This window comes from Lynx rufus, unplaced genomic scaffold (genome assembly GCF_022079265.1).
Source record: "Lynx rufus isolate CCGP_SWC_20201006 ecotype Redwood Valley unplaced genomic scaffold, mLynRuf1.p SCAF_3, whole genome shotgun sequence".
Classification (NCBI taxonomy): domain Eukaryota; kingdom Metazoa; phylum Chordata; class Mammalia; order Carnivora; family Felidae; genus Lynx; species Lynx rufus.
In genome coordinates, this window is record NW_025814845.1 from 129,793,256 (window position 1) to 129,803,672 (window position 10,417).

Consider the following 10,417-nt stretch of genomic DNA (forward strand, 5'->3'; position numbering starts at 1 on the left):
CACATCCTTCCTTGGCCACCTCCGGGCGGCTGCGCTTTGAAAGAAATCGGCAACGTTCTGGTGGGTGAACCCGAGCTGGGTCCATCTGAGCCTGAAGCCAGAGAAATAAACTTGACTTTAATCCGGTTCTCCAGGCGGTCGTTGGGGGCTTCGCCGTTTTTCAGCTTACCGTTCGGAGCCGTGCGCTCAACGGTCACTGGTGCCTCCGAATGCAGAGGCTTCTTGGGTTCTATTCGCCAGTTTGCGGGACCTGGACGCCGACCCGCGCGCCAGCTGAGAGCAAAAATGATTCGAGCAAAAAGCATTTAAAGGGGAGAACGATCCGCGGCGCGTGGGACTACGGCTCTAGGGAATTTAGGAAGGAATACGCAAGCTTTGGAGGCACGCACTCTTCGCAGAGTGAATGCAAACATTTTAGTAAGGTAAGGTCTCTGGGTATCCAATCCTTTAGAGGGAGGTGGTTCGGCTCAGAAATCTCGAGGGAGGGGGCTTTTGCACCGAAAACGTTCCCGAAACGCCCAGAATGCACCCCAGTTCAGACAGGTGCAGGAACTTTTTGTGTGGCCACGCCTCGTTCAGTACTTCAAACGGCTGCCCAGCGGACGGAAGTGCTTAGGTCGCGAGCGCCAGAGGGAACCTGCGTCTGGAAGGGGCTCTCGAGAAAGAACCCCGGACCTGGGGGGCCCCAGACGCGTTCCAAACACCCCGCAGCCCCGCGCGCCCCTCGCCGCGAGCGGCGCTTGTAGCCGGTGCCCAATCAGCGCTCTTGCCGGGTCTGTGACGGCGTTCATCCCCGCCCCCCTGCCTGGAATAAAAGGCCTCGGAGAAGGCTCCAGGCTAGAGCTCCGCGACCTGCCCTGTGTCCAGGCGCGGCCCCCAGGTGCGTTTGGTAGCTTGTTGCTCACAGCTCCCGTCCCACTGACCCCGCGGTCAGCCGCCGTCGGGTCCTCATTCTCCTCAGTCCCCAGTGCGAGGCGGCCGAGCCAATTTCCAGGCTTTCTCCCCTTTCCTTTTTGCTCCCCCTTCCTCCGCGGCAGCTGCAGTCCCCCGCGGCACTGGGCCGCTGGCCTGCAGGTGAGCAGCAGCGCCCCTGTCCGGCGAGCTCGCCTAGCCCTGCCGGTGCCGGAGCGGCGGCGGTCGCCCCTGCCTCGGCCCACCCCACCCCCAGCACTCCCTTTTCCCTGCAGGATGAAGAACCCAATGCTGGAGGCACTGTCCCTATTGCTGGAGAAGCTGCTCCTCATCTCCAACTTCAAGCTCTTCAGTTCCGGCGCCCAGAGCGAAAACAAGGCGAGGAACAGTTTCTATGAGATCAGCCGTTTCCTGCGCGGCGACGTGCTGGAGGTGCCGCGGACCCACCTGACCCACTACGGCATCTACCTGGGCGACAACCGTGTCGCCCACATGATGCCCGACATCCTCTTGGCCCTGACCGACGACAAGCGGCTCACCCAGAAGGTGGTCTCCAACAAGCGTCTCATCCTGGGCGTCATCGGCAGGGTGGCCAGCGTCCGCGTGGACACAGTGGAGGACTTCGCCTACGGAGCCGACATCCTGGTCAATCACCTGGACAAGTCCCTCAAGAGGAAGGCGCTGCTCAACGAAGAGGTGGCGCAGAGAGCGGAGAAGCTGCTGGGCTTGACTTCCTACAGCCTCCTGTGGAACAACTGTGAGCACTTCGTGACCTACTGCAGATTCGGCACCCCGATCAGCCCCCAGGCTGACAAGGTACACGTGTGACTTGCCTGTGGGCTCAGTGGGGACGCCCTTTCCTATCCCTGACTTTTTTCCATACCCGGGGATCAGGGATTGAGTTCTAGAATGAGTAACGACCTCTTCGGTGTCCCTACGGGAGGCCAAGTAAATAAATAGAGCTGTCGCTTGCAAGATAACGTCGAAACGCGCGGTTAAGAAGTGTGGCAATGCGGTACCGCTGCCAGCGATTCCAAGAGATCTACCCAGTTACTGCTGCAGAGGTCGCCAGGGTGTCCACCCAGCTAGTCGAAATGATAGAAGAACAGGTGGGGGTGGGGGTCAACAGAAAATCTGTCGCCGTGTGCTTACAGATTTCCCCAAGAATTGCAATAGGAAAAAAGGCGTTCAGAGTTTGTAATTAAGCTGTAACCCTGTGTGCAAATTGTTGTGCCTTTAAAATTAAGCAAGCTATGCAGGTTTTTCCGTCTGTAAAATGCAGAGTGAATTCCCTTTGCTTAATATAAACTATCAAAATTCCCAGTAAGAAGACGTCCGTGGTAGATCCCTTACTCCTGCGTCTGGCTTCACAGAAGTCATTTCCTTGGTATTCTGAATTCTTTCCTTGAAGGGTTTAATCCCCTTGTGGACTTCCTCATTGTTAAGCATCCTTTAAGGATTAGTTCCGAAGGTGGGTTAGATTGTTTATGGGTTCCCCAGAGAGCAAAACAATTGGTTTTCTAGAAGATTCATTAAATGTTGTAATTTTTATGGGTGCTTTTAAAAAAACAGTATTAGCATTCAAGATGATTGAATCCGTCACAGAGCCAAAGGAGGGAAAATGGATTTTTTTCTTTCGTTTCGAAACCTTAACTTAAAGGTAGTTAACATTTTAAACTTGCAACTTCATTCGCAATTAGAAGCTTTCTCAGCCTTCACTGTAGTTGTTAAAGAGGTTATTGTTAATATTCGCTCTTAATGGAAACCTGGGCTATCATGTAATGAGCTTCATATTTTAGTCTTCATGTCTAGATATTTTTCAGACCAAGAGAATGCGTCCATGCAACCACTTTTGTTCTGCTCCACATCTTGATTAATTTTTTGACCTATATGGGAAAAACCTTTCTCTCCTCTGTGGCAGAGCATAAAAGTATCATGCTTTTTATACACCGGAATATGAAACCCTAGTAGATTATTTATTGAACCGCAAAAGTCTCAATCTAAGAATTGTTTTCTAAGTTAAATAAAAATGTAGTTAGAGCACTGTGCAATGATTTAAGAAACACAACTCCAGTCCAGGCCTGGTTGGAAATGAACTCCACGACATTTACAAACACTGGCTCCAAAAGTGTACAAAAGGAAACGTGTCAGATTTACTTAGGAACCAAGCAAGTTATTTCTCTAAAGGAAAACAGTATTTCTATCCAGTAATTAGGAGTTACCCTTTCATGGAACACATAGGGCACTGTATTGCATACTTCTACAAAAAAAACCAGTACAAGTGTTTTTTTTAAGGTAGCAAAATATTTAATCTGCATAAATAACGAGTTGGAGTAGTTTTTCATCTTTGGAAACTTTGTAAGGTTTTACAGAAGTGGAGAAGTGTTTTAATTGCCGTTGCCGCATAGCACCTCTTGTGAAACTGAGTTTTTGTCTTCACTTTGAATGGTGTAACAAACAATTTGGCCAGAGTAGATTTCCCGGGAAATAAAATTCCCATCCCAAATTTTCCAATTCTAAGAACCGGTTTTTGGACATGTCTTGCTTGAGAGAAGAAGATCATTCATACTGAAGGAGGACTAATTTCTACTTTTCAGAATGTAAGGAATTACTTGGTCTGGGGTCTGCTTGTTGAGTTCTTTAATTACATACACTAGTATAAGCCTAACACTGAGAGTTACAAATTGTCTCTTAAATTTGAGTTTATAAACACTCTGAATAGCACTTTCCCTCATGAAAAGCCCTGAAACTAATTTGAAAATAAATTGGAAGAAAATAATTTACTTTTTTGTAGTGAACTTCTTTTTAACAAGTTTAGAAATCCTAAAACTAAAGGGAGTTTTATATTACTGTTAACAATTTCAGTGTTTTGTAAACTATAAAGCCCTTTAATTACTATTACTATGCCTTACGCTTTTTCAACTCTTTTTTTTATGTTGCTGGTACTGCTTTTCATTGCCAAAAAATGAATGCAGATACTCCTTTTAATTTCCAGGGACTCAGTGCTCAAAAAGTGCCCCTACAAGTTTCTTAACACCTTCTAGGAATGCAGGACATTCCCTCCTGTTGAGCACCACCAGAGATGCCTCCTAGGCTCATGGCCAAGTGAACACGACCAGGACATTAGAAATATGATGCTCCTTGAGAAAATCTGCTTTTGCGGGAAGGAGTCACAATGATTCTCTGTTTTTCGTAATTAAAAATTATTAGGGAAAAGATAAAAAGAAGCTTAACTGTATGAAGACAGCTTACCTTTTATCCTAATGCATATTCTCCCATTATCTGTCAAGCCCTTTTTCTCATTGTCCCGAAAACTTCATTTAGTTTAATCCTCACTTTATGATTGTGTGTTTGGGACTCGATGTTTTGTTCCGTAAAAGGAGACAAATCATCTGTTTGACATGTAAGGAAAACAACATTGGAATAACTGACAGGAAGTTTTGTATTTGTCTAGCAATTGTATAAAAGTATGGATAGAGACAACCTTATGGTCAAGATAGCATGTTAAAATATGTTGGGTTTGTATACTCTGTCCATTAAGAATTTAGAAACCTAGGGGTGCCTGGGTGGCTCAGTGGGTTACATGTCCAACTTCAGCTCAGGTCATGATATCACGGTTCATGGGTTTGAGCCCCGCCTCGGGCTCTGTGCTGACAGCTCAGAGGCCGGAGCCTGCTTCAGATTCTGTGTCTCCCTCTCTGTTTGCCCCTCTCCCACTCATGCTCTGTCTCTCTCTCCTTCAAAAATAAAGAAACATTAAAAAAAAATAAAAAGAGAATTTAGAAACCTAGCTTTAAAATAAAAAGACATTGGGGTGCCTGGGTGGCTCAGTTGGTTGAGCATGTTTAGCCTCTGTCTCTTGATTTCGGCTCAGGTCATGATCACAGGGTCACGGGACCAGGTCCCAGGTCTGGCTGCGCGGTGCTCATAGACTCTGCTTAAGATTAGCTCTCTCTCTCTCTCTGCCTCCCACCCCCTTCTCTCTCTCTCTCTTACAAAAAAAAAAAAAAAAGGATTTAGAATTGCTAAATCTATCCAGGACTGTATAGTAGGAGACCCTCAAAGCATATACAATGTCATGCCTAGAAAAGGAGCTTAAGATTAGTATGAGTAGCAAAAGTCATATGTAAAAATTGAACAATTCATTGCTAAATTTTGCCCTGACAGGGATGAGGTAGAGAGAATTGTCAACACATGTAGCAGTAATAAAAATTACTGTAATGCCTTACATTTATGCAGCATATAGAAGAATACAGAGTACTTTTGCATGAAAAACCTCATTTGAGCCTCACAACAACCTCCGTATTCCCATGGAGGAGAAGAGGGTAGTGTGGACAAGTTCAATGATTTACATGAGATTTACTCGAGCTAATAAGAGGTGAGCCAGGACTGAAGCATAAGCCATCACTTCTGAATAAAATTGGTTTTCATATTTATATATGAGAAGAATGCCTTCCTCAGGGCTATGGATCATATTTATCTTTATCTCCAGCAGCCAATTTTATGTCCCATAATTGACTGGATTTAATTTATTCGGGTAATGGGACATGACAAAAAAATTAGACTTTCTATGTCTTTAGATTCTGAGACATATAAAGAAAGTTATCATTGGTATCATCAAATTTTCAAATGAGTTGTAGGAACTGAATTCACCAATAATAGGCTAAATTCTGTTATTCAAGGTTAGAGATTCTTTTGCCTATATAATTTTAGAATATGTTATTGTTATTGACAAGCAGTATAAACTTTTCACCTTTAATCCCGAATAACTTTTATGTGGTTACACTGTCTGTAGTTTTCTATAAAAATGCTGTATTTACAAAGGCACGTGCCATTGTGAGCTCAGTTGCCTGAAGCATCATTTCAGCTACTATGGGATGTGAAATCAAGAAACTGAACTATTTACATCTTAAATTCTTTCTGAAGTCATAATAGAAATTCTAGTTCTTTTGTGGGACAGAAAATATTTGAGAAAATGTTGCTTTACTGTGCTTCTTCTTAGATTTAACTACCTTTTCTAATATTGTTCAATTTTATTTTTCAGTTCTGTGAGAATGTGAAGATAATTATTCGTGATCAGAGAAGTGTTCTTGCTTCAGCAATCTTGGGATTGGCGTCTATAGTCTGTCTGGGCTTGGCATCGTATACTACCCTTCCTGCAATTTTTATTCCGTTCTTCTTATGGATGGCTGGCTGACTTCATATCCCCGTGTCATTGTGTGTATTCTGTGTGTAAATATGTTTATATTTATAGAGCACAAATCAGTATAAGCATCTTCAAGAAAAATGTGACCTGTAACACTGTGTTCTGGATAAAAATGTGATTAAGAATCACGCAGAGTGCTTACTGTGTAAGCCCAAGAACAAAGGCTTTCTCAATCTTCTCAGGCAGTTGCATTTCAAAGCACTGTGCAAATCTTGGAAACATGGCAACTTGTAATAGAGTTCAACATTACAAGAGAACCAGCCCGTAAGGTGATGGCCACAGGAGATTATTTGCGTGTTTGTTGTTTGTTTTTTTCCTCTTGTAATCCTTGCTCTTCTCTTGTTAGACCTGAATTTGAAGACTATAAGACTCCTTGATTGAAATCACTAACTTTATTATAAATGTATTCTTTTTCATTGAAAAACTTATATTAAACTAAAAGAATTTCCCTCATTCAGTTGAAAACATGTTTGATGATTGGCAAAAAAAAAATTCATAGTCTTTTTTTTAATGTATTATATGCAATTCCCAATAAGTCAAGAATATTTTCATTACTTGAAACCATGTTGGCAAAGTTAGAGTTTAATGATAAAATAACGACTGGAACTGTAGAAATTTGTGTTTTCCTGCAGAAAAAGCTCCTATAGCATCAGTTGAACAATTCGATTTGACTTTACTCACTAGGAAGCCTGGCATTCAATTTTTTCTCTTCCTTTTATGTGTCACTGGGGTTACTTTAAACCACTCTGAGAAGTAAATGGATATAGGATTGAAATAATTTGGGTATTTGGAGTGTGTATGTGTCAATCAAACATGCAGATGTCCACATATACATAGACGGATGAGAGACCAATTTTGTTCTTGATTGCTTTATTATCCACCAGTGTGGTTACTTCTGCATCTGCAGAAGTGAGTGTAAAAGTAACTTTAGTCTGTGTTCTCATGTCTGTGGTATGGTTTGCATATATGTCATTGGATGGTTTACCTTTTTAAGCACTTACTAATGTACTGTATAATTTTTAAAAGCCGTCAGATTTGTCTGCTAACAGGTTTCTTCATTTCATTACAAAGTACAGTTTATATCCTTAAAAAAAGGATACCACAAAGAAATAACTATTAGAAGTGGTTTTTGAGTGTCTTAGTAACGCCAGGCATGTAAAATTGGTTACACTGAGGCTGTGTTAATATCAGAGTTGAGATGTAGTCCTGTTAAAGCAAGCGTTCAAGTACTTTTGCAGAATTACCAAATTGTAAAAACTAAGCCACAAGCTAGACTTGCATTTCAAATATTAAAATTTCTTTATAAACTATCAAGAATCACAAAATAATGAGTCACATGGTGAGCATTAGGGGGAGAGTGGGGTCAGTCACTCAGTGATCCAATCAGAACAAATTTAATAGCAGATTTTACATTCTGTTGGAATTTAACATTCAGTTGGAGTTTAATAATAATTAAAATTTGTTTAATTTAAATGTTTTAAATAGTTAAAACATGAAATGGTAACACTACAGAATAAAGTTTCTCTGGGCATATTCCAACCACTTAAAATTATTTTAAGTATGTATACACTATAAGAACTCTATTGTATTAGTGGTTTTTCACTTACTGTTATTACCCTTGGAGCAAGTGTTTAAATAAATTGATCTTTTAAAAACACGATGTCCTTCTAAATAAATGCCTTTTTTTTTTTTGTGGATTTCAGTATTTTGGGTAGTGAAAACCACTGTCTGATGTTAAATCTGTGTTCAAAGATAATGATCCCTTATTAAATGCTAAGGGAAGTACTTAAGGTTGGAATTAACATAATTAGTCTTACTTCATATCCTTAAAGTGAGATCCAATTCCTCATTCATTTGAGTGTTCATTACATGCCAGGCACTGACCTGTTATAATTTCATGGTCTAGAATTAATATTATTTTTAAGCTACCTATATTAGAGTGTATACAGTGCTATGGTAATACAGAAGAAGGAAAAACAAAATCTTCCTGAAGGTCAGAGAAATCTGAAGTAGGCAATGCTAACATTAGGCTGAGAAACAGCAAGAGGTGATTTTACCACACTAATGTATTTTACTACTTACTGGAAGAGCGTACTGGAAGGAGGTTTTATTTATCTAATATTCCACAACACTAGAATTTGTTGAGTTTAGGACAAAGGGAAATTTCGTTTTGTTGTGCTTCGTTTGATGAGCTGCGTCTGGAGGCAAAAGAAACAAAATATCCTTGATTCTGGCTGTGGAACAAACTGAGCCCTTCCTGTGTCTCTGCTGAATGTCTCTGGGCTTCATTAGTTAAGACTCATGCTTACGATTCTGCAAGTCCTTGCACTTATAAATTTCGCTTCTAACTTGTGGAATGATACATAGTGTCTGATACAGCTTTTTGTTGCTTCTTTTGTCGCCATATTGTCACCATATTGTCACCATATGGTTGCCATATGTAGATGAAGGCCAAAGAACTAGCTTTGGCTAAGATGAAATAATGCAAGTGTCGAGTACTATGCAGGTATTAGGGATGAAGAGAAGAATGAGACATGGACCTCAAAGTTTATTGCCTCCTTGACATAGAAGCATTAAGACTATGCTAGAGCTGATTGAAGGCACAGAAAAAGACATGGTTTTACCTGATGAAGCCAAAACTATAGGGACTGTGTCCTGAGACTTGGAAAAATGGGATGTGCTCCAGGGGGACAGATCTGGGCAGGATATTGTACACATTCTGAACAGTATGGGCAAATGCAGTAACACTGTTCACAACACGCCTAGCACATAAGTGTGAGGTACTCGACTGTTGGTTGACTGAAGCATGAAACTGTATGGGGCATTCAGGCAGACGCAAGTGGTTCAGAGGCTAGAGTGGAGCAACGGTGCTGAGGGGAGGTACTGGAAAACGAGAGCAATGATCAGGTGGTTCAAGTCCTGTGTAGACCAAGAAGGTTGGACTTTATGAGCAAGCAATGGAGGTTTGAGTTCAGAGAGGTAACTCCAAAAAGTATCAAGGAAGGATGGGGCATGGGGCAAGACAGGACAAGGGGCTCTATTAGGAGACTAGTTAGGGTCCTTAATCTCTCAAACTGTAATTGTGGGGGTGGAGAACAAACATGTTAAGGAAGTGTCAACAGACTAGCCAAATTCTTATATTCGACTCATGAGTAACTATTGGTACAGTGTCAGGGAGGAGTCATAAATCCTTTCCTGCCAGAAAATCGGTTCCTGAAATATAACAATGTGGTGACTGTATGTATATTGGATATTCCAGATCTTTGGTCTGCTAGTTCTATGTCTTGGCAAGGACAAGCAAATAAGTACAGATTTGTAGTTTAATTTTTTTTTCAGAATAGAGATATATTTATTTTTCCATTTTCTATTTCATACTATTACTGTCAAAAAAAAAAAAGTTTTTTCAAGGGGCACCTGGGTGGCTCAGTTGGTTAAGCGTCCAACTCTTGGTTTCGGCTCAGGTCATGATCCCAGAGTTGTGGGGTCAAGCCCTAAGTTGGGCTCCGTGCTAAGCGTGGAGACTGCTTGGGGTTCTCTCTCTCCTGCTCTCTCTGGCTCTCTTTCTCTCTCTCAAAATTAATAAAGAATCATTAAAAAAAATGTCTTCCGGTAATGTCACAGGTATGTCGATGACAAAATCTTTTTATAGATGAGAAGCATATAAGAAAGGATGATTGCTAATATTGTGTTTTGTATGTTCTGTTTAGAGAATTTTATCTAACCTAGATCTATTAGTTCAATTAGTTTTATATTTGGTACATATGTGTATTAAATAAAATCAATTTGACATACATCCTGTCCTCTCTTGTCTTTGAATTTGATATCCATAAATATTTTTCTAAGCTTGGTAGCCTGAAAAATTTTGTCTCTCAAAGCTTCCTTTACTGAGCAAAGCTAGCTTTACATATTTGAAATTAAAACTGTGTGAATCTGCCTTCAGACTGATATGATCTATGTTATCTGCATCTTGAAGCCTACCTTGATTATGTAGAAAAGGTTCTGCATCATATTAAATAACAATTCTCCATTCCACAAAACCAAGAAGCAACAAAACAGAGCTATAAGCATGAACTCAGTCAGCAGATGTTTAATACTACCAAGGTGGCCTGCCATTTTACTCTGGCTATGGGTTGAGTGCAGATGAAGTGTGAGTAGGAGCGAATCCCAGGGCCAATCCTGAGATGTATTCACAGCTTTGCAAAGAACCACAGAGGTTACTGGGCCAAACCCTTAAACAACTCATCACATTTCAGACATGGAAAATCAGGCACAGAGGTTCAGATACTTTGCAATTACACA

At 41.3% G+C, this 10,417-nt stretch overlaps 1 protein-coding gene across 1 annotated transcript; it reads left to right on the forward strand.

The window, feature by feature from the left end:
• The first annotated feature begins 428 nt into the window (after nt 1–428).
• Nucleotides 429–9,455, forward strand: LRAT (lecithin retinol acyltransferase). The gene is made up of 2 exons (XM_047091634.1): nt 429–1,728; nt 5,957–9,455. The coding sequence occupies exons 1-2, from the start codon at nt 1,189–1,191 to the stop codon at nt 6,107–6,109; spliced, it is 693 nt and encodes a 230-aa protein (XP_046947590.1). The 5' UTR covers nt 429–1,188; the 3' UTR covers nt 6,110–9,455.
• Nucleotides 9,456–10,417: the final 962 nt, after the last annotated feature.

Coding starts and splice junctions, on each gene's coding strand:
- LRAT (XM_047091634.1), top strand. CDS start 1,189: ATGAAGAACCCAATGCTGGAGGCACTGTCCCTATTGCTGGAGAAGCTG. Junction 1,729..5,956: donor TCAGCCCCCAGGCTGACAAG/GTACACGTGTGA, acceptor TTTATTTTTCAG/TTCTGTGAGAATGTGAAGAT.